Source organism: Thunnus albacares, chromosome 11 (genome assembly GCF_914725855.1).
Source record: "Thunnus albacares chromosome 11, fThuAlb1.1, whole genome shotgun sequence".
In the NCBI taxonomy this organism is placed as follows: Eukaryota; Metazoa; Chordata; class Actinopteri; order Scombriformes; family Scombridae; genus Thunnus; species Thunnus albacares.
The window spans coordinates 19266510-19291517 of record NC_058116.1 but is presented as its reverse complement, the minus strand read 5'-3'; the positions used below and the strand labels follow the sequence as shown (position 1 = coordinate 19291517).

The window sequence follows — 25008 nt, the reverse complement described above, 5'->3', positions numbered from 1 at the left end:
AAGCTTGTAAACATGGTCAAAACCTATCTCAAGGATGAAGCTCAGTCAATACACATGTGATTGTTTGATGCAAAACATGATGCAGATATAATGTTCCATTATAGCCAAACCCAAAAGTATTTTTTCCACCCACTGCAGATTTCCAAATGATTGCTTGCATTGTGTTTAGGATAAATTAGGAAAATAAGATCTCTTTTGTTCAGCAGCATAATTGTCACAAATCAACACATGCTTTACAATGTTTGAACCACACATTAGACTTCAAACAGAAAATATTGTTATACCTGGTACTATAACTGATATATAACTGGTACGATTTGTGGCTTATATCTTAAAAATGAAAATGCCATAGCCATTTAAATCCACAATTTCTACATATACTGATATTCATTTAGGGAAAAAAAGAAAAAAAAGAAAAAATCCTCAGAAGAAACCATGGCTGACACAGTTCTGGGTTTTAAAAACTACAGTTTGTAACACTACAGCTCCCACTAAAAACCCTCTGATTGCTAGAGCAATCGCATCCAAAATTACATTTTGTGTTGCATTAATAAAATTTGCAGTAGATTCAAGATAATTTACTTCTTAATGAAAATGAAATGGCCTTTTGCAGTGGTGACACTGAAGTCTTCTCTGAGAAAAAAAGAGACAACTTAGAGGGAAGATCTTGAAAGTTAAGAAACATTAATAAGACAGAAATGGAATTTTCAACAAGTAACATAAAGCAAGCATGGGAAAGCTTAAATGCACTAATGGGCAAGGCTAGGAAAAAAGAAAAAATGCACTGTCAGTAACAGCCAATTCTTTCCTAATGAAATGGTTTTTACAGTAGATTTGACTGTGCAGAATGTGACAGACTATAAAGCAGGATAACCTTAACTTCACATAAAGTTGAAACTTCCTCTGTGGCCAGGACCTTACACCTACTTCAATTTGTTAATAAAAGTCGCAGAGGTATAGATCATGCACTTTCTTCAGCTTTTAACTCTACGAAGATACATGTCTTTTTACAAAGACTCATTGATCTTGGGGTTAATGGTAACTTAATTATGTGGATAAAGGATTTTCTTTCTAGTCGACAACAGTGAGTCTGTGTCAGTAGAACAATGTCTGAATTGCTCACAGCGAGCACAGGTGCTCCTCAAGGATGTATTTCCTCTGTACTCTTTTATTTGTACACCAATGAATTTGTGATTCAAGAGCAGGGTTTTTATTTGTTGAAGTGTATGAATGACATAGCCTAGGTTGGCACAAACAGACCTCTTAAGGGAAGCTTAGTATTTGATCCAAACACAAGCTTTTCCAGCTTGGTGCAAAAGCAGCAATTTGGAGATCACTGTTGATAAGACTAAAGATTATTTATTCCCAAGCAGGATTTTAAAACAGGGTGTGTTGTATTTGAGGGCCGACTTGCTGAAAATGATTTGAATGTTCAAATATCTTGGTGCAGTTCTGGATCATCAATTAAGCTTCTCTGAAAATACTAATTGTATTTTCAAGAAATGCACACAACAGGTTCATCTAAGGAGACTTCATTTAAGTGAGTCAGTCAGGCTTAGAAATTGTTTACAAAACCCTGATTGAGTTTTTTTTATCATTCTACTTGACATTATGGTTCGGTCACCTGAACTGCAGGCTCAGAAGTAAACTGGCTAGAATACTTGGGATTGCCAGCAAAATAATTGGGAAGCCCCAGGTAAAGCTGAGTGAATATCATCCTGACAGACAGTTCTCAACCTCTATTTTCTCAGTTTGAGACTCTGAACTCTGGGAAGCACAATAGGGTGCCTTTGGCTACCAAAAATATTTTAAGAAGTCTTTTATCCCAAGTGCAATCAACATTTTAAACTCAAAAAACTCAGCTACAAATCTTGCACCAAAGTATTTTATGTTGTGTTACTTTGTTTTGTTATAGACATTAATTTAGGTATTTTATCTATTTTCTTTTCTGTTATTTTCACTTATGTATTGTAGTGTATTTCATACTTAGGGGCTTTTTGTCTTGGTGGTACATGGTTTCTATATGTACAGTATATGTCATATGTTCTTGTGCTTGTGTACTTGTGTTCTTGTGTTTGGTGAGCCAAAGGCAATTTTCAACTCTGATGGACAATAAAGTTCTATTCTATTCTATTGTTTGCAACACAGTGTTTGGACAATGATTGTCAGAAAACCAGAAAGCCAAACTGGACATTAATAGCAACATCAACATCTGCTTGAGACCAGCAAACACTGACAATGACTACATGTTATGTCACTGGTATTAGCTGCTTTATTTTCAGAAACAAGGCCTAAACACCATTATTATATCAAGTCAAAACAGTTTCTAGTGATGTTCAAGTGTGGTCTTTGGTTTGATGCTGAACCTTCACATCATGTACTGGATGTAAACCTATAAGGGACTGAACTTGCTAGAACATTAAAATGCACGCTAGATATTTTTAGTCTGAGAAATATGTGCACATGCAAACACTCACACACACAAATACACATAATCAAGCTGTGCATCCCTTCCTAATCCAGCCTGGATGGGGCCTGTAATACAGCAACTCATCTCTCCTGGTAGACCCCGGTTTGTCTTTTATCTCCCAGGGACTGTTTACTTCCAGTAATTAGGCCATTCATCACCCTAATGGGAACATCCCCCTCCACTAAATAACTTCTCTTTTCTCTGAGCAGGTTTACAATCCTGGCACAGCATCTTGGGAGGAAGGTGGTACTCCTCCTATAGGTGCAGTGCCAAGGGGGGACAGGATGTCCAATCTGTCAACATTTCTTATCAGATGGCCAGTACCCGCAGTACACTGAGGCAGAATGTAAGAGGAAGTGAGGACTAAAAAAAAAAAAGGAATGCATAATTCCAAATGTGGTGCAGATGTTCTCCAGATATAGTAATGTGCTACATGGAAGTATTCTTGTGATTAATTAGAAGCTGCTAGAGTGATCTGCTACCGGCAAACTGGATGTTTAGAAACAAGCTAACTCATCTCATCATATAAATCTACACCAAAGGCGGTGTTCTGAATGACATTAGCGCTGTGTGAAAAAACAAAGCCCTCTCATTCATTTGAATGGGGGCAGTGGGGTGCCAATGCAGAGGGCTTGGCAAAGCAACACAGGGTCATCCAGCAAAAAAGTTGAACTGGGCTCAACTTTGCGGCAATACAATGTCATCAGACAGGATGCTGCATTTGTCAGTCAACATGCAAGCGCACATCCCTGGTGGATTACTTTGTAACATAAACGTTTACCTTGCAATTGTCGCAATGAAAGATAAAATAGTTTCCGCTGTGATAACTTTCTAAAGTTGTAAAATTCTGTCTGTGAGTATTACAAACCTTTGTGCTGTGTTTTGGCTTCTCTGTTCTGGCAGCCTTTAAGTGCATTAATATGTAGCTCCAACTCGATTTATTATATTTCATTGTCTCACTGGTACCTTAAACAGCATGCCCTCACCAATGCAACCAAACTGCAGTGTTTAAAAGCAGGGCAGTTTTGTGCACTCAACCAAAGTGATATGGTGGAGGTTTGTGTCTCAATATCAGGTCAAAGAGGTCTAATTTATTAATTTCTCCCTGTCCTCTGCCTCTTGATCTAACAATGAAGTGGGGACTTGCACATGGAGGCAAACAGCCCTCTACAGACCCATATCATCTGTATTATATTGAGACTTATGCTTGGTAAGCCACACACTTTTTTTAACAATCCAGTCAAATCCTTTTAGAAATGATACCCACATACTACTGGTTCTAGTCAGAAATACATCATGTGACACTGCCATTTTACTGGACACAGTGTGTCAGAATCATCCTTGCTGCCAATTTGTCCCAGTGGTGAACTGCAGTACCACAACAAAAACAATCCCCTGTGGCCAAAAATGCTGCAATTTTAAAATACATTTTTGTAAAACTGTTGACAGGACACTTCAAATGGCACAAGGTCATTATTGAGAGTTTGTAAACCAACATAAGAGATTTTTTCCATGACAAGCTATTCTTACCGGTGTAATATCATCTCAATTTAAACTATGGGATGAGCCGGCAGGTTCAGGGACAAAATCGCTTATGTTCATGTGTTGTGGACCACACAACACTGACGCAAACATTTTTTGACATATGCACTGGATGAGCAACTTTAATTGAAATGAATAGCAGCCTTCTTTGTGCACGGCATCAATTCATAATACATCCATGACCTTGAGTATTAAAAATGCTTCCAGAAACCCCTAAACTCTGTGCATATTCCTGCCTCTAAATGATTTTTTAAACAAGCAAGCACTAATTATAGTTAATATATAAACAGATGTTTCCCCACAAAGCTAAATATGTGTGATGGTGCAGGCCTTTTATCTCATTGACAGGCTTGCTGTCAGTAAGAACAACTTGGGAAAACCTCATCTTGAGTGGAGGTCAGTAAAACCACATAATTGCTAATTATTTTCCCCTTCAAGGAACTCTAACTCTCTGTTTCAGAGTGAACAATAGCTATTGTGGTGTGGACAGACACCTCAGACAAAGCCATTGGAAGAGAAAGGGGGGTATATTAATCAAACACCGGTGGGAACTGAGCTGAAGAAAGATTGGTGAGTAGATGGCTCCAACATTACTGCCTTTCCATTCATTAACCTGTCCTGCTGTATCGGCACAGGCTGAAGTCCAAAGCCTTGTCTTGTCCACTGGGGAATGAGTGGACGAGTCGGACTCCTCAACTTCCTTTGATCACCACTCACCTCTTTGAGGGTGGCATTGTGTCCCTCTTCATTAAGATAGGCCTTAATGGACTTTTTCCAAGCTTCTATGTGCTTGCAGAGAGAGATAGAGACTAGGGAGATGTAAAAGGGCACAGAAGGCTGTGGATGAATGTGTTCCCCTTCTCTTGCTACCTATACAACAGGTTAGACTGGCTAAAAAGAAATTCCCTTTCAATAAAGAAAGGGCTCTCTTTCAATATTTGGTCTCACAGAAAGAGAAATGAAAAGATAAAAATAAGGGAGGCGGGGTGTTCCTCTCTATTCAGGGGTCTCTCTACAGAGGGTTCCTATTCCTATTTGAAAACTGAGCAAGACCAGCCCACAAACATGTATCATGCATTTTTAAAAAAGACATGTATGGAGTCTGTGCTCTTTTATCTAGATGCCTGTCAGTGGAAGTATGTTCAAAAGCTTGTTTTTGTCTGATTCATCAAGAACAATTCAGAACCCTGCAGCTTTCACTTACCCTCCTATTTCCTCTCCCTCTTTCTCTCATTATTTCTTTTTCTAGGATTGTGTCCATTTGGTTCATCCAGATGTCTCTGCTTCATGTCCTCGTCCTCCAGGAGACTAAACCATGTATTTGCTCTGTCTTTGTTCATAATAGCTCATGTATTGTGTGTTTTCTACAATTAACTGCAGTATCATCTCTCAGTATCTCATACCTCTGCTCCTTCTACGTGAATGATCCGATCCACAGTCTTCACTCTAAACACTTTTATACTCTGCTTTAAAGTATTTCACTTATTAGGGACCGAGCCCTAAGGGCGAGGACCCTATTGTTTTTCATGTGTTTGTTTGTTTGTTAGGGCCTGAGCCCCAAAGGGGCGAAGACCCTATTGTATTTTGTGTGTTTGTTTCTTTCTTCTTCTTCTTTCTGTCAGGTGGGGAAGCAGGAGTGAACCCAAATGCAGAGGCCGAAATGCAGATATGACAAAAATCTCCTTTAATCATGGATGGTCAAGTACAGGCAAACAGAGCTGAACAGAACTAGCAGACGAGACAACATAAATGATCCAACAAAGACTCTACTCAAAACCAGACCTTAAATACAGACTAAACTAATCAGGGAATGGGGAACAGGTGACGAGACACAAGGGCAGGCTGGGAGTGATTGGCTGAGAGAAACGCAGGAAGCAGGGCAGGGCTGACAAGACTGATACAGGGCAGGTGTGGGGAAGACACAGAGCAGAGCAGGGCAAATGAGGGTGAAGCAAGGCAGGTGAGGAGGAGTACATGAACACACAAGGGAAACACAGTAACAAAACTAAAACCCAGAAAACACAATACTCTAAATACAACCCACACCAACCTGTCCAAGAACCATCATGAACCTAAACTAAAGTATACAACACACCAGGCTAAACAACAAAAGGCAGTCCAAACCCACCACCCAAATATAACAAGAAAACCCATATGAACCGAAGGACTAAACAGAAGTGCAAACCAGGAGACCCCAAAGAACACAAGAACATAAAAAGACCAAAAAACACCCAAAGTCCAGGCAAGGTGTGACACTTTCTTTATTATTATGCCACTTCAACCCTAAATTTGACCCCCTAAACATGTTCAAAAACTCACCAAATTTGGCACGCGCATCAGGTCTGGTGAAAAATTTGATAAAATGTAAAAGTTATCCCCCAAAGTGCCAAAATGTGCTTGAGAACACCACATACCTATCTAATATGGCCGCTACGGCCTGTAGGAATGTCGCAGAGAGATTGAACCAAAACTCAAGTATTCGTCTCATCAAGACCTATAAATCATACACTGACACCCCTGACCTAAATCCAACAGGAAGTCCGCAGTATGCCCATCAAATTACGACTTTGCGCCAATTTTTGACCCCAAACAAATGCTATCTCCTCCGAGGGTGTTAATGGTATCGGCTTCAAACTTTAATTCATGACTTATCACACTGTGCTGAACAAAATTTATTAAAAACTTTGTAATAACTCGAACGGTTTAGATATTATAAGCCCCGAAAGTTGAAGTGCCACATCGCACCTTACAATGTAAACCAATGGGGAGACAATCTCTAGGCATGGATTTTGTGTCAAACAAATGGTTCTGATGTCTAAACTATAAGTCTGACCACTTTGAAACCTGTATCAATGGATTTGCGACAAAATTTCCACAAAAATATGATTTTTAATGTTAGATTTGGCCAAAGTAATGAGATTTATGAAGATATTTCACAAAAAGCGTACTCTAAAATCCTACTGTCCAACTGCTCCTGATGATATCACTCTCTCAGTGCTGTGAAACATTCCGCAATACATACTCATTATAAAATCACAGGAGGAGTAAGAAAAGACTTTAAAACTCACACTCTGATATCTCAAAAACAGTAAAAGCCAGAAAACTTATGTAAATTCAAGATTTGTAGGTCAAAGTCTCGTGATTCATTTAAAGTTCAAATGAAGTTTGTATCTAAAACTATGTGGAAACAGTAAATGTTCAAAAAGGTGTGGGTTCACTCACACTCTCCATTCAAATATATGAGTATTTTTCTGTGTCCAGCTGCAGTTACTTATTGTCTCTACACACCTGACAGTACACATTTCAATCACACTTTCAAAATTAAAGCACACCACACTTGTAAGAAATATCCCTCATTTTTAAAAAGCAAAATGATCTGATCTCAACGGGCCAGAGTGCGAGGTCCCGACCAATGCTGCTTGCAGCTTTAATTACACTTAATATTTATGTAATATTATGTGCTATGTACTTTATTTAAGACAGACAATATAAAACATATGCAACCAATGATGCTTTGTTACAAGTAGTTGCAAGAACCACTGCTCTAAAGTATTTTGGGTTTAATTACGGTTAAACTACTCTTTTATTTAATTTATTATTTTCTTTTTCAAAAGTATGTTTTTACAAATTTGATGTCACAGAGATTGTATAGCTGCACTGGAGTGTTGTGATAACAGAAAGATGTAGAGGATGTTTGATACTGTACATCTACATATTGTGACATACACTCATCAAGCACTTAATTAGCAACACCTGTGCAATCTAATGCAATCCAATACACCACCACCACCACTACCTACTATAATAGACATAAAGCACCTTTCTGACAATGTCAACAAAACTGAAAATGTATAAGCCTTGTATAAGTAGAATTTATGGCAGAGCTGTTGTATTGGATTGTGTTAGATTGCACAGGTGTTCCTAATAAAGTGCTTGGTGAGTGTATGTTCCCTACAATGCACCTAATGTTAAGTCAAGTGTCTCTTGTGACTGACTCGATGAATACAGCTGGTCATAAAAAAACACAACTTCTTGTGTCTCAAGAACGCAGAGCCACTTCATCTGCCCATCCCCCACACCCCTTATCAGATGCAGGTTTTGTATTCAGCAAAGGGTCACTCTCATTAGTCAAACCCTTGAATGGCATGGTAATGAATTAAATTAGGTAGCTCATTAGCCAGCAACTGGGTAATAGGCGAACTTATTTGAAGTGCGTGTGCCTTCTCTGGTTTCAACACTGATGAGGATGTTATTGGAACAGGAAGGTATGCTGCAGTGGGATGTTGTTTTGCTGCTCACCTTTGAAGGTTTTACAAAAGGCAAGGGAATGAAACCAGTTTTCATCCACCAAGCCCAGACTGATGGAAGAACTGGGAGCTCTGTTAACAATGCTGAGAATAAAAGAGAAAAATAAAAAGACCTAATTTGCAAAGACGGGTTGGAGCAGCATTGCCTCAACAATTAGTTCTTGTGTCATTATTATTTCCATTGTATTATATAGGAATAGAATTGGGTAAATATTTGTATGACATTAGAATTAAACTCAATGAGGTAAATTACAGGTTAAACTACAGCCCAACACTTTTGTGTGTAACTCAGTTCAAATCGTGCAGAATGCTCTTTAAGATCCATTGACTGAACATATAAAAGGCAGGAGCTCTGAGTGAAGTTGTTCCTCTATTGCTTTTCCATTTATTCTTCATTAAAATCAAACTTAGAAAAGAAAAAAGAGGGGATTATGGATCCACACAATGCCATCTGCAGCATGAAAGAGACTGTTCTTCTGTTTTTGTTCATGTATTCCTCATGACAGGACAACCACTTCACGAATAGAAAATAGCACTTTGCACTTTTTATGGTGGCTTAAAGCTACGAATGAAAGTTTATTCTTGACCTTGAAAGTAGTAGTTTGACAAAGCAATCTCTGTGTGATGCTGCTGAAAGCTTTGAAAAAAAGCAAATAAGTGGACCGTGATTGTTTTTCAGAACAATGTTGAGGCAGTGCTGCTCTTTCCTAGTTGTAGTTGTTATTCCTTTTCAAGTATTCCTTAATATTCAGCACCGTTACTAAAAGTAAAAGTGAATAGTGCTACTATCAATATCACCATGGATTCAGAAAAGCCTGCCCGAGGAGCACAAACTTTTTTCTGTTATGTAAGATGACAGTGGATTAAGTTATATTCATCCCCTGGAGAGTAACGTGAACCCTAACATAACCACTACAGTTCATGCTTAACCCCAACCTTAACCAAAAATCATGTTTAAATCATGATTAAGTCTGAAATTTAATGACCTTACCTTGAGGGCCAGGTTTTTGAGTACAAATGAGAAGTGAGTCTGACACACACACAAGAAACACAAAAAAAGAAACACACAGATTCTCTTTTTTCCCCCAGATTGTTGCAGTCCCTTTCCCATTGCTTTAGTTTGTCTGTATGAAGGACACATGATTCAATATTTGAGTGGTGGTGTGTGCAAAGAGCACAGCTGAGGCCCTGTTTACTACATAATGGAGACAAAGAGACAGAGAGTGAGAAAGAGAGAGACTTGCCTTCATGAAGCTTTACCATTTCCAATGGTACCAAAAAGACAAGTTTTTCTCTGTCTTTATCTCCCCCTCTTTCCCTACACACACATACACACACACACACACACACACACACACACACACACACACACACACACACACACACACACACACACACAAGTACACACATAAGTACACACAGTCCCATCACAAGGACAAAACGCACAGTAATCAGAGCTGTGAGTATCCATTATGTTATAAAAGGGGGAAAATGATTGATGCACATACGAATTAAAGTTCAATTGAAGGACGCAGCTCCCAGTTATGGCTGCTATTCATCAATTAGATCCTTAAACACCCCCTTCCAAAGAGAAAAAAAAGGTAGCACAGAGTTTCCTCCTCTAGTTTAATATTTTCCTCTCGATGGACACAGCAAAACTCATTGGCTACTTTTAATTTTAAGGAGCAAAGACAACCCTTATGCAATAATTTTGAGTTTGCAGAACATTTGTGAACACAAAAATACATTATGGATGTGAGGCTGGCAGAATACTAATAGGAAAAGAGGAAAAAAAAAACCTCTCTCTTTGGCTTTACATGCACAGCCTCCAGAGAACGATGTTCACAAGCAAATATACTCCATGTCTAGCCCAGTCTGTCTGTAATTTTTAAATACTTTCAGTGCTGTGTTAATTTTTTTAACTCTGACAAAATATATTTGTTACCAACCTTTTTTCCATGACAAAGATGAGACATTGATGAGACAAAAGAGGGTTTAAGAAACAAAAGCTGTTACTTAAACCTGCAATAATATATTTTTTGGTCATCTGCGGGCAACAAAACAAGCTGCAAATACAAAGCTGACATATTATCACTTATTATATGGCCTTTTTACACACCCAACTGACATGAAACAACATTTATATTCACCTGTAGTTGAGTTTCTAACCACCTCATGAATATGAGAGTGGTGAGAGTGAACAGAACAGTAAAGATGTGGGCCAGGAAACCAAAACAATGAGTTGAAAGACTGAGTGATAATTCTGTGTGGGCTCATCACTACTAGTGACCCATTTCACATAGTTATATGATCCATTGTTTACATAAATAATATAATAATAATATAATAAAACATAATATTTGTTTATTTGTCCCGTTATATAACACATGTATGTAATCACACTCAGAGTCTCAGAGTCATATATTGTTTAAAGCTGGTAAAGGTTGGTGTCTTTGAAAACTGAGAAAGAAAGAAAGAAAGAAAGAAAGAAAGAAAGAAAGAAAGAAAATATATATGTTCAGCAGGATTGTCGGCTAGTAGAATGGCAAAAAAAACTTTTTCTGGTCATTCATACATGTGTTTCTGACACTATAAGCAGATAACATCCCCTAAGCCTTTTTAGAAATCTCAGCACGTTTGTCCACCACAAGTGTTGATGCGTTCTTTCAAATACCACACAATATTTCTCACACTTTTGTACTACGATTCAGCTGAAAACCAATAAAGAACCAAGCTTCCTTGACATTTTGCAGCTTTACCTGTGTCAATTCTACCGTACATTGTTTCTGAAGGAGATAATCCGTGACACGGAGCTTTGATCAGGTACTTGTTTATGGTGCTGCAATCTAAGGCCTTAATCTGCTAGGTAGATATCAGGTAGTGTCATCCCTGGGTGGTGTTGAGTGGATGGGAGAGTGTCTGGTCGTGACTTTGTGTGCATAGGAGGGGATTAACTGGGAACAAAACAGAGTAGAGGAGAAAAAAAGAGAGAAACTATATAGAGGTAGGATGATGACTATGCCTCACCTTTTTTTTTTCAGTCTTCCAATTTTTATTACAATTATCTGTACATCATGGATGTTCACGGATCGTCCTTAACAGCCAGAGCTGGGGGTGGGAGCTGCTTGAGCTTGTCAGCCTTCTTCTCGTTTGTGATGACCAGGGCGTACAGGTGTCTGCTGCAGTGCACCTTGAACTTAACATTGTCCTTGTCCTTCTTGATCTTTATGGATTTAGCATCCTTCCTCTTGGCTGTCAGCAGGAAATCTTTCATTTCTTCTATCTTGCGAGGTATGTGACTGAGCTTCACCCTGCTAGGGAGGAGAAAAAGGGGCTATGCCTCTTAATTGAGGGAATAAACAGATTAATGGGTGCTTTCAGATGACAAGCAAGACCAGGACCAGAGTCAACCACGCACGTACTCTGGGTAGTTTCTCTGTTAAACGGCATCATTAGAGTAATACATTTACAGGGTCACTAATCTTGGCTTTAGCTATATATCCAAAACCATGCAATTAAATGTCAGTCACTGTACACATTCAGGAGTCATTCCACACTGGGATGAAATTTTGTATGGTGCTCTGACAAATCCACCAGCAGATGTGATTTTAGGAGTTAGTTGGGAAAGGTGATACACAAGATTGATTTTCTGATTTTACCATATGTACTTTCACATACATACTTTATATAAATTGCAATATAAGGAATCATTGGAGACTGTTTAATATTTATATTTTGTACCACCTGACTGATCTCCTATTAGAAAGCATTTGTCTGTTCCCCTCTAGTGCCTTTGTTCCTACCAGAGTAACAAGTTCTAACAACCTAAATGGCCAAATACATAGTTTGTACATGTTTTGTTATGTTAGTTTTGCCTTCCAAAATATCCAATATGCAGCCTGGCTGCCAGAATAAAATGTTGGCATTGTATGTTTCTGAAAACCACAGAAACATTGAATATCTATGTTTCAACACGTGTAATATGTAGCAACATTTCTACAAAACGTAGCATATTAACATTTAACAATACGTATCATATCAAAATGTCAACAAATTTATCATGTCAGCATTTCTACAAAACGCAGCATATTAACATTTCAACAAAACATATCATCAACATTTCCAAAATACGTATTATCTCAGCATTTGTAAAGTGACGTAGTTCACATGCGATCTATATGAGCTGACTTTCCTATTAGGAGGTGGAGGGGTCGGTGGATGGTTAGTAAGTTTCTTGGCGCAGAGAGTTGGAAATCAGCAGGGAGCACGGTTCGAGCACCCACTTCCCGTTTCAACCGAGAGAAAGCTGGTGGGTGTTTTTAGCGAGATGTCAGGACATTTGCAGCCTTTTTTCTGGAGAGAAAACTGGATATTTTTAGTGTGTATAATGGGATGTTTGCAGTCGTTTTTATTTTATTTTAACCCAAATCATGATCTTTCCCTAACCCTAACCAAGTGGTCTTTGTGCCTCAACCTAACCAGACCTTAACCACAGCATTTTCACACCATAAAACATCATAATTCAATGGATAGAAATGCTAATATGCTATGTTTTGTAGAAATGTTGATATGATACCTATTGTTGAAATGTTAATATGCAATGTATTACACGTGTTGAAATGTAGATATTCAACGTTTCTGTGGTTTGCAGAAACGTTCAATGCCAACGTTTTGGTCTGGTGACTGGGTTGCCATGTGACTGTTCAACAATGGACTTGTGTGTGTTTTCACTCAAGTTAAAGTATGGGTACCTTTAGGTTGGGCTGCAACTAACGATTATTTTCATTATCAATTAATCTGCAGATTTTTTTCTCAATAAATCGATTAATAATTTTGTCTATAAAACATAGAAAAAAGAAAAAAACAGCTCATGGTGACATCTTCAAATGTATTGTTTTGTTTGACCAACAGTCCAATATTGATAGATATTCACTTTACTCACATTCGAGAAGCTGCAATCAGCATTTTTTTTGCATTTTCCCTTGAAAAATTGACTACAATGATTATTTCATTATCAAAATAGCTGCCTATTAATTTTCTCTCAATTGACAAATCGATTTAATCGACTAATCGTTGCAGGTCTACCTTTAGGCAACTAAAATGACTTCAGAGTTCAGGTCAGGCCTTTACACTGTGCATCATGCTTCACATATTGCTACAGAAACCTTATCCACATGGATTTGTTGTTGTATGGGACCTTGAGGTTGTTAGCATGACCCCTGTACCATCCTGGTGTCTGGAATTCCATGAGAAAAGTCAGACTCATCTATGGTTATTTCATGTATTGTACAACTTTATATACTTTGTACAGTCTATCGTATGTAGACGTATTTGTTTATTAGGAAAACCTGTGATTCTAAATTGAGTTTACCTTTCAAGGCAAGTTGACTGTTGGTAGCAGATGGGATGTGTCTTCAGCTGTCCAGTGAGGGAGGCCAACACTTCGCACTAAGGTTATGGTTAAGGTAATGTTTTCCTTTATTCATAGGAATATATCACTGTTTCCACTTTTCAAGTTCATATTGTATTTTGTGTGTGTATGCATGTGTATGTGTGTTGATATGCGACTATTTACAATAGATACACCTGTATATTTCTGTCTTCAGATCTGAAATTTGCCCATAGGGTAAGCAGCATTAAGCAGAAAACAAAAGGTCACCTCCACGTGACGGTGCACATATTTACAGACAGTCAGTATTGGATCAGCAACACATGCACATTCACTTATGCTGCGCATCCACTGCCAATATCTTTTGGTGCAGCAGTGCATTAGTATCAGCTATTGTATTGTAGCAGTGGGTTCACATCTCTCATTATGCATCACCATGCCAAGTGGAAAAGAGATTAGAGTGCAGATTAGTGAGACTCCGTTATTTTATGTCCCGAATGGTTTTGGAATCAATGATCCAACCCGAGAGCATGTTTTTCATTCCAATGTTGGCACAATCCACTACAATGATAGTTTTCACTAACAAAAAGGGATATATTCTTAACGGTATCTATTCATATACGCAATACAAGGCACCTTAACAGATGCTTTGATGCTTTCAGTCAAATGACTGAACGGCAGGGAAACTTGAGTCCCCTGAACTTAACGGCTCGGACTGAGTGGCTATGCTGTTTGTGAATAAACATGAACCCCAGACTGCAATTCAATTCTTCTCTCTCTCTCTCCATTTCTTTCTCTCATATATTTGAGGAGAGGTGAGATTGCTGTAGACACTTTATAGAGTTAATTCAGAAAGAAAAATGAAATTATAGGAAGGACATGTCTCCCCTTTAAATTACACCCAAAGTCCAAGCACATCTCACGTGCAGTTGCACTGTTTAGATTATAAGAGACAATGAGATATGGAGGGGGATTGCCTGGAAGGATAGACGAAAAGATGGCTGATCATTTTTCAAACTGATGTTTTCCGCAGGACAAGGCTGGGAGGGGGATGGAGACACAGCAAAAAGAGGAGAAAATCACAATAAGAAATGCTAATATACACTGAAATTAATTAAATGATGTCGAGTCTGATTTTATCTGACAGGGAGGTAATTTGTCTCTCTTTGGCTGCCTGAGGACGATGGCTTTGTATGTGAATGTGTGTGTGTGTGTTTGTATATGTGTGTTTGGGTGGGTGTATTGGTTTTGTAATTGCTTTGTGCCAATGGGGCACGTTCCCTGTGTTGTATGTGACTGTAATATGAGCATTTTTGATTTTGCACATGCTTGCTTATGGTTTTCAAAGTGGGATGTGTCGGCTGAATCACACAAGTGAAGGACATAAGATATGGTATGGTCACAGCTACAGAATAATCAGAGGAGACAGATAGTTGGCTGTTACTTCCAGAGATACAATGAACATTCAGTTGTTGAATGTGCAGAGATTTTGAAGCACTATCTACTGAATTATTACTGAAATAATATGATTTATTTCACCTTGAGACAGAGATTATATAAGTAATATGAAATACACAGCACTTAAAGCACACTAAGGAGACTGCATGTCCTCACTTGAAAAAATGGCAGCACTGGTCATTTTTCAAAAAAAGCAGAACAAAACAAACAAAAAAACAAAAAAAACTAACACCGTTTTTTTTTTTTTTTTTACAAGTGACGTCTTGTGGTTGTGTAATTAATAATTGTCTCTCTTAAGAGCAAAACCATGCAGTGTGACATTGTAGCACTTCAAATGGTTATGGCATGTTATGGTATGTAGGCTAAGAGTTTTTTTTTTGTTTTTTTTTTACTGTTTTCATTAAATGGCCACCCCATTTATAACAGCAAGTGGAGACTAAATATTAGGAACATCTTCCACAATAATGCAATTCAACAGGGCAGTTCCAACAAAAACGGAACATTATAACCTTCATGAAGGTACCAAATGATGGAAAAAAGAATCCAACTTCAATCCGACTGATGATAGATGACAGGATACAAACTGTGGTCTCTAGTGTCAAAGTCAGACATTTTGCCCAACAATTCACCCCGACCTAGAGAGCACAGCTAGTGAACAGTTAGTGATCAAACACTCAATATTATTTTTCTGGTGGGGAAAGTGACTAGGAGCCTGTAACACAAAACAAAATGTTTTAATGTTTCTTCTTGAGGTTTTCAGCATTGTTAACCACAGTGAATTTAGAGACTGTAGACCATTTCTGATCTCCTGCGCTGCAGGTGCTAGTCAGTAAGGTCAACTCTTGTTGTGCCCAGTTGGATTGAAACCTTCACAATGAGTATTTATAAATTCAGCTTGCTGCAGTAAATCAGACATCTTTAAATGAGAGTTTAAATTCTCCACCTTTCTCTGAATCTATTCCAGTTAAATGAACTTCACTCTTGCTTTTGTAACCCTTCCAGAGACCCTGTGGCTTACATCTTAGTGAAAGCTTTTCAGCAGATAAAGAGGTGGTGGACCAGGAGGGTCTCCCACCAGGCTTTAATCCTCTGCCCTCCTCTACAACCATCTTCTATGCATCTACAGCCGTTAGTGGCCCTTGTACTTTGAGTATGTGAAGGGCTAAATTAGAGAAGGATGTCTTGTGGGAGGATCTCAAAGCTTTTTAAACATTGCTGGTCTAGTATAAAGTAAAAATACTGCAAAGACGAGGTCAGGAAGGGGCTCTGCCATCTGCTGTATTTTAGTAGCTGCTTGGATCTGTGAACTTTAAAGGAAAGTACAATTGCCTCTATTGTGTTGAAAAAAAATCAAATTGCATCATGTAGGAAGATGATGACAAGGATAATGGCACTCTGCATGATATCAAGACATAATGTGTTTCTTCCTTTAGCACCAAAAAACACAATTGTTTGTTAAGGAAATGTGTGGGAGCAATCATCACCTCTTCTTTTGCCGTGGTGATGAAACATGAAGAAAGCCAACATGACCAATCAGCACAGACTGTCCACTTTCAAGCTGCACTTTATAACTGTGTGCCCCCAATCAAAGCAAGCACAATGAAGGTACACTCATTTTGGGAGCTCTAGCTTCTGCAAATGACCATGCACTGATTGTCATATTGTCATTTAAAAAGATTAAGTTTCTGATGAACACACTCAAACATGGTGGCTGCATAATGACTGTAATCAGCCTTGCTTTGATCATGTCTTGTGTATTCTTCTCAAACAGCTATCTCTTGATGTTTTCTTGTCCTCATATCACTGCGTGAATGTAAGATGGGTTGAAGCAAAATGAAAAATCCATTTTGGAGGCAGACAGAGAATAAAAGGGACAAAAACCCACACAAGCACACAAACATTAACAAAGTCCCCTCCCATTGACTGTATGTTCTCCCACAAATAGACAGTCTGCACTCTTTCCTTTGAGGGGTAGAGGTCTCTTGGCTCTTTATTTGTCCCTTACATTAAGTGGACAGAATAAATGGAAGGCATTCAATAAAGTAGAGATCTTGACCAGACCAAATAATGTCCCCAGTTACTTTCCCAGTCAGAATTTTGCCATATAGATGGCAGGAGAAGCCAAAGTTTAGTCTGATGGTACCGCTATTGGAAAGGTCAAGTGATCTCCAAAATCAATAGGTTTCTCCTTATTGGGTGCATGACTGTGAACAACAAATATTGTAGCTATGTGAGTTTCAGGGTAAAGTTGAAAAGTTTATCCCGATGATAATAACAATGGAAAAGTCATTGGATTACCACAATAAATAGTTTCTTTCAATTTAAGAGTGAGAACAGCAAATTTTGTCCCATTCTGTAGGCCCTATATTTGTTTTTAGCCACACTAGCAGCTAAAAACAAGTGCCTTGCCAGGGGACACATAAGAACAAGTATTCAAGTGTCCCAGTGAGCCATGACAGTGACAGTGAGTCGGCATGCACAGTAACCAAAGCAGCTAAATGGAATATAGCCATCATTAATGTAATTATTTACACGTGTGCTTTTCTTATTGTGATATGTCAAAATGTCTTCTGTGAAAAAGGCCAATATGCTCTGACAGGATAAAGAAGTAACTTCTACCTTATTACTGAATGAGTCAAATAGAAAAATGAGATGTGCCATTTTTACGTGTGAAAGGACACAATTATCCTTCCACTGTAAGCCAACAAAGAACTGTCGTTAAGTCATTATGTTACACATGAATAGAGCAGCATAAATGCAATGAGTTGACTTTAACAATGACGCCTCCTCGCTTAAGACTGCTGCTTAATTAAAATTCAGCATTGCCCACAATTGGTCTAATTTATCACTCTGTTCACATGTTATTAGTATATTCTATGAGCAGAAGTCATTTAAAAACCTTACTTCATTGCCATTAACTTTGCAGACATGAGGAAATGTTTCCCTTTAAGTCCTTGTCCTTGATTAATCTCTAGAGTCTAGCAACTCTTACCATTATAATATGTCCACTTGTCTCCATGTTTGCAATATATTGCATGCTTGACTGAGTTTGACAATTATGTAATAGATCTAATGAATAGTATAGGCTTGGAAACTAAACCAACACAAATAAACAGACATGACTTACCATTTAAACCATGCAGAAAATAATTGTAATTTTAGTCGTCACTGTCTCTGAGGACTAAAATTACACAATACACAACGTGTTGCAAAGTCAGACAAAACAGGACCTTCCTCTGTTAAGTAAAGAAAGAACTGAGCGCAACAATATTTCCAGGGCTCTAATGATGCACCTGAAGATGATGCAATTGCAAAAGGCGGAATGAAGTTGGTTTGGAGCTCCATGTGACACACCTAAAAATTATGATGGAGATGACAGTGAATCTACTGCTTGAGTTTTACACTAAAATGGAGCATATCCACTGCAAAAACTCAAATACATGTTGTGATTAATAACTGTGGAGAGATAATGTCAACAGATTTGTTTTTCCATCAATGAAATAAAAGAAATGGTATGACAGTGTATCAAATTTGATTGGTCAAATGTTTAGTAGCATTATTTTAATGTACCAGCCCTCATTTTCAATGAGTTATGTTACAAGTTGGATCATGTGTTATGCTACATATAAAATTAATTGGCCTGGGGTCTGTACCTGCAAGTTTAACTCAGCTCTCCATGGGTTACTTGGCATTACCAAGCCTAATATTGGTGATCCTTGATAGCAGGTGTCCTGAAATCAGTTAGCATTTAGTTCTGCTAACTCTTTCCTATCCAGCTACAAGTGCATTCATGTGGAAGAGGAAATGTTGCATTTATAATCTACTGGGGGATAATTAACAGCGAGTGGATTATTTTTCTAATAAAAGGACAAGTATAATTTCTATTTCTAATTATCCTCACAAAGTCACCTTGTGTTTTTCTGAAATGCAGTGATGGAGTGTAAAACTGCCAGACATCCTGGAATTTAGTGCAATTAAAATAAAGCTACAATAACCATTCATTATGTGTTTAACATGGTAAACGATCCCTCTGTTTGTTAGAAGCTCTGTTGTAAATCCAAAATGGACAAATGAAAGCCTGGAACAGCAAACTCATTCTAGTGGTCTATGAAAACGTCAATTACATTTTATTACTTTAGTTTAAACTCAGTACCTTTCTCCATGTCAGGACCCTGTAGGAATGATAAATCAATCTTCAGTCAACAGTCAGGCTGTTGATAGCTTCATCAGGCACAAATTATTTTCACAAGCATCTCATTATACACAAATCTCACAACAATGACAATAAGGAACAGGTGTCCAGTCTTACCAGTCTTAAACACCATTGGCTACAATCCAGAGCAACCATGTATTTGTATATGGAGTAATCATCAACCACCAAGTGACAAAAACTGGAAACCAAAGCAATATGATAAACCCCCAAATGAATATATAGTATATAATTAAAATATAAGAAAAACAAAACACAGGCGAAGAAAGGAAAAAATGTTAGATAATAATCCAAAACAACCACGACAATAAATAAAACAAACATGTGACTGGATATATAGCACATGCAGTAGAAACCATTTGGGCCGTATATACGCTGATAGATTTTATAGAAATGATTCACTTGGAGATCACTGAACCAATAATGTCAGAGAAGTTCCAAAAACATTAAGTTCAGGATCAGATTGATTTATTATCTGGTGGCTATAGTGGATGTACTTTGTCAAGATAAAAGATGTCTAAATCACTGATCAACAGTGTCTCCTAAAGGTTAACATACACAGAGTAAGCCACAACATTTAATAATTCAGATGCTAGATAGTCTTATGAAACACGTTTTGACCAGCTCAAGTGGAAAGACTTTACTAAAAGTTTTAGCATAAGATTAGAATTCAAACTGACAGAACAGAAGCAAATACAAGAGCAACATGATTTTAGTTTCTTTTCTTCTTTAATTTAATGCTTCTGTAATAAAGTTCTGTAATGTCTGAGCTTATCTCACAGGCAAAATACTTTGAGTACTTTGGTTAATTAGCATAATAGAATTTCTGAAAAAACGTGGCTGAATAACATTATCCTGCTAACCAAACCTAGATCATATTATTCCTGTTTTCTTCTGCCTGCTGCTTCAGCTGCAGAATGTTGACTGGTGCTTTCACTGGACTCAGATGGGCAGCATTTCAAAGTTGGCATGATCTTGAGTCAGTTAACAACACTGGCAATGCCACACAAACACTCAAACGCACACACTTCCTGAAGTTATTCAGTTATCACAGTGTATCTTTCAATATTGGAAGTGAAGGGAAGTATAAATGAGTTGTAATGACCACTTTCTCTTGTAAAATGCCAATGTGGTTTCAATAGGAGCCCCTCTGTGTGAATATTGCCTTGCCTAACAAAGCGAGTGATACACACTAAATGCTGAGCAGCTCATATTCAACAGTAATCAGATGAGCTGTATTTCACAAGCAGTATGCAAATAACCAATGAGATTGCCTTATTAATCTTAATGTGTGTGTTGTCAACCACTACTTAGTGATATTCCGGACAGTTTTAGGTCTCCCCAAGCTTGAAATGACAATATTTGAATGTAGCCAAAATTAAGTAGCTTGTGCAAATCTCTCCTAACTACTGATTAAATTCTAATGTGTCCAATAAATCATTAAGCTTAAATGCATTTGGGGTAGTTTGATTTATGTTATGAAACTACTTGAGCATTCAGTGACTTGGTATAATTGTGCGACACTGGTTGTATACTTTGCCTCTGGGGTCATTTCAGTGAGGAAGAGAATGTAATATGACCGTAATATGGAAACTGAAAACCTAGCCTTCTAGATGTCAGCTTGTCCTCATCACACATATTTCAAGACTCTCAGGTAATCATGGCAAACAAAAAATATTCTTAACCTTATCCGCAGAATTTGTGTGTGTGTGTACATGTGCAGGTGTGTGTGTGTTTGTGTGTATGTCCTCTCTATTTGCTGTAAAAAAGCTGTTCAATCACACAGCTCTCCTTGTCTCTGGTTTTGGCACATTCCCAGTACAGATCCTTCTAGAGTAAGGGTTTAATAACAGTACACAGCACAAATTTCGAAAGCTGGCGAATTGCACTGCCTTATTCTGATGAAGCATATAAAGCAGAGACATTTATAAAGTTTAGTGTTAGTGCTAAAAAAATGCAGCAGCAGCTGATGATAAGGTGTTAACCTCTCAACCACCTGTTTATTGTCCACAATAGGGTTAACATGTTATAGATTATGTCTAGGTTAAGCATTACAATGAAAAAATCCATGACAGAATGTTAGCAGCAATGTGGAGTGCTGCACTGATTTAGCTGAGGTTTGCAGATTTTAGCATGTGATACATGTAGAGGCAGTGTTCTCGGAGTCAGCTGATTTGTCAGCTGAGCTTGAATATTGCCATCACCTTCTGCCTGTGCTATTTACGCAAGTCATGTCCACTACCTCACACCCATGGGCTTTGTTTTAATCTCCTCCTTTCTCACTTTTGCAGATATAAATTAAGCTCTGTGAGAGGAGATATACAAAACACATTTATGTGGAACATGTTCCTGATATTATGTTTTTGTGTTCACTCTTGGTGATCCACCATGTTTTGTGGTTACAATAATCTGCTCAAATCCAGCTCTCTATTGATTTGTAGGATTAATTGTCAATTTGACACTCAAGGTATTCCTCCAAACACACAAGTCACCAATATAAAAACGCAATGTCAGAATTGTGTGCCAAAAGCTAGCAAGCTCACAAGGTACATATTGGCTAGCATAGCTATCTAGCTTGACAACTAAAAGCAAAGCACAAAGAGGAACATAAAGTCACACTAGAGAGAGAGAGAAAATAATCCGTATGAGCATTTGCAGAGACTAAGGGGTCACGACTAAAGGAGGTTACTTTTAAGTTGTAATGCTAGCTTGGTTACTTGTGCTGTCGAAATGGGAGTGGGGTAACAGACAAAACTGGTATTGAAATTTAACATCTTGAAAAACACTTTTCATAGCAATACCTATTTTTGTGATTTGAATTGTCTTTAATGAAATGTCCAATGTACATACAATTGATGACTGGTACTCTATAGAAAATGCCAGCAATCTCACTCCAAAATGTTACTTTAATGTCACACCCTTAAGGGCTGACACTGGAGGGAGTGCTAGAGTGGATATATGGACGCATGAGAGTGAGATTGGCATACTGTAGATGAATGCAAAGAGCAACTGTTTGATGAGACTATGATGGACAATGAATGATAACCCTCACTCCTGTAGTATTTTATTTTAGTGTCTGTATGTGTTTATTTGTTAATCTAAGTAAACTGAAACCAATGCTGAACTAAGGGCACTGTTGTTGAGACGAGAGCAGAGTGAGCTGGCACCACCACACCGTCGAGTCTGTACAGTCACCCTGTATCCGGCTCCTTTTACTACATCCACGGCTGACAGACTGTATATAAAAATGGATGACATGAGCCACTAAAAGTTCACTTCAAGTACACTTCAAAAAGGACGCCTTGTCCATCAATATGTTATAGTCAGACAGGATCTCTTCCTCATTCCTATTGTCTCCTGCAGTTTTGCCCTCCCTTGTGTGTGCCCCCTGTTGGTCTCTGTTTCTGTTTATGTGTGTGTCTCAGCCTGGGGTGTGGCAATCCAGTTCACCATCACACTTGCCGCTCATCCAGCTCACAGCACACCTGCTGCTCATCCACTCATCAGAAGCCTGCAGTGTTTAAACCCCGGTCCTGCACTCCACTCGTCGCCAGATTTTTCTGTGTCCTATGTGGTATAGACTTCGGCCAATCTTCCTAGTCAAAGTAGTTATTCTCTTATGTGGTGTGTACCCTGTTTAATCTTCTGTTTACCTGTGCCTCAGGTTCATCACCTCCAGCCCTCTCAGTCTGCCGGCTCAGCTCCAAGTCTCGTTTGTCCCCTGAGTCTGCCAAGGACTCTGTTCACAGCCTGCAGTATTCCACTACCTGCCCTGGCTCAGCTACTGTTACCATCGCCTGCCCCGCTTCACTGATCGGAATCTGCTTCATCTACAACTTTAAAATAAACTTTACAACGCCTCTGTGTCTGAGCTCTTCTCTTGGGTCCAGAATAATTCACATTTAAATTTAACACTATATATAATCTGGTTGCTAGATTGCCATTGGTTAGCAGAAAAAACACATTCCGGTAACCATTCCAACTGGACTTAATTAAATGATTATGATGATTCCATTCAACTTATGTGATGGCCTAAATTCTGTTGGGGACAGGCCCTAAACCGTTACTCGAAAACAACCAGAAAATACCCTTCACCCTCTCTGTCCCACTTTAAACATGCAGGTATGTGTATGCAAAGTACCTGAACTCATACTTCTTGGCTGGCACTGCATCGATCTGACTGTAAAGGTCATGTGAAATACTGGCAGTGATAGCATCAGGGTGCACTTATTGTGTCTGCACTGTAAAAAAACAACAACAAAAAACTGATCCACTGAGAATCAGACAGGGTTGTCTACATATTGTCTAGTTCAAGGTTCAACGTTATCTTTATGGTCCCACTAGTGTAAATTTGTTTTGCAGCCAGGGCTCACATAAAAACAGAATACAAAAAGACAACAACAATGACACATCAACGCAATAAAACACAGAGCTAGAGTGGAGAATAGAAATTCATGCCAAGTACAAATGCGCAAGAGTGCAGATGTGCAAGTGTGCAAATGTGCAAGGGAAGTGAAAGGAATGCAGCCAGAGTGCTATTTGCCATTAAGCATATCAATAGCACTAGGGATGAAGGAGACATGGAATCTTTTAGTCCTCCAAACGGGTGCCCTGAAACGACATCCTGAGGGCAATAGCTTAAACTCCCTCTGGAGTGGATGATGCTTTGTGTGTGTGTGTGTGTGTGTGTAGAGCCTCCAGAGACGGCAGTCTGTGAAGAGAATCCAATATGCTGTTTCATAATAAAAGCTCTCAAGGGGGATAGCAACAGTGCTTAGTGGGCTTTGTACAGTCCATTCAATCAGAGGCTGCCAGCATGCTGGGATTTAGAGGCAGGCGCCCTTTCCACTGGCTCTCTGAGAAAAAGAGATAGCAATGCCAAAACAGTGAGAACAAGACAAAACAAGTTTTAGAGCTTTGGTTTTAAGCTCAGCCTTCATTTTAAATTATATTATTACTGTATGATTGCATCAGGTGATAGGATGTGAATGTTCGAGACTGCAACATGATGAGTAACCATCTGCTCTGGTAAAACATCCCCAGCATGTCTCGTCTACATGGAAGGTTGTACAGCTTAGTTGCTGTGGCAATTGGTTCACTAACCTGGGATAAGACAGCTAAAACAGAGAACAGTGTATACATGACACAAATGGCGTACTGTGGAAAAAATGACTTCTTGATAGAGCAAACAAAACTGCCATTCTGGCTCACAGCCAATACTTAAACCTCTGACTTTGGAAGTGTTTACATCAGCACATATTAAAATAGCTGCATGTGAAAACGTGTGGAAGTAAAATGGTTTTTCTGTGCTGCTGAGGTGTTGTGGTAAAGATTGATGTACTGTCAAATAGAGCCTTCACTTTTATTTGCTGAGAAGCATCAGTCAATCGATTCACCTAAAGACATTTAAGATCATTTACATTCAACTGTGCCGATCATCCTTCATATCAGATAAAAATCTATACACTTTGTCGGGGTGGGGGGTGAAAGGGAGAGGAGAGGCAGTGACAGATTGTTTCGATCACACTCTATTACCATCTTAAGGCAAGTGATTTGACTTTACATGGGGCAAAGGCTCCGGGATGCCGATCTCGTTATTGGATTTCCTATGATAATGCCATAAAATGTCATC

The 25008-nt window shown here is 38.6% G+C and overlaps 1 protein-coding gene across 1 annotated transcript; it reads right to left on the bottom strand.

Annotated features, from left to right (window-relative positions):
• Nucleotides 1-11236: 11236 nt before the first annotated feature.
• On the bottom strand, nucleotides 11237-21455 carry LOC122991722 (60S ribosomal protein L38-like). Its single transcript, XM_044364957.1, has 2 exons — nucleotides 21062-21455; nucleotides 11237-11618 (listed from the first exon to the last, which is right to left on the bottom strand). The coding sequence occupies exons 1-2, from the start codon at nucleotides 21091-21093 to the stop codon at nucleotides 11402-11404; spliced, it is 249 nt and encodes an 82-aa protein (XP_044220892.1). The 5' UTR covers nucleotides 21094-21455; the 3' UTR covers nucleotides 11237-11401.
• Between the last annotated feature and the right edge of the window lie 3553 nt (nucleotides 21456-25008).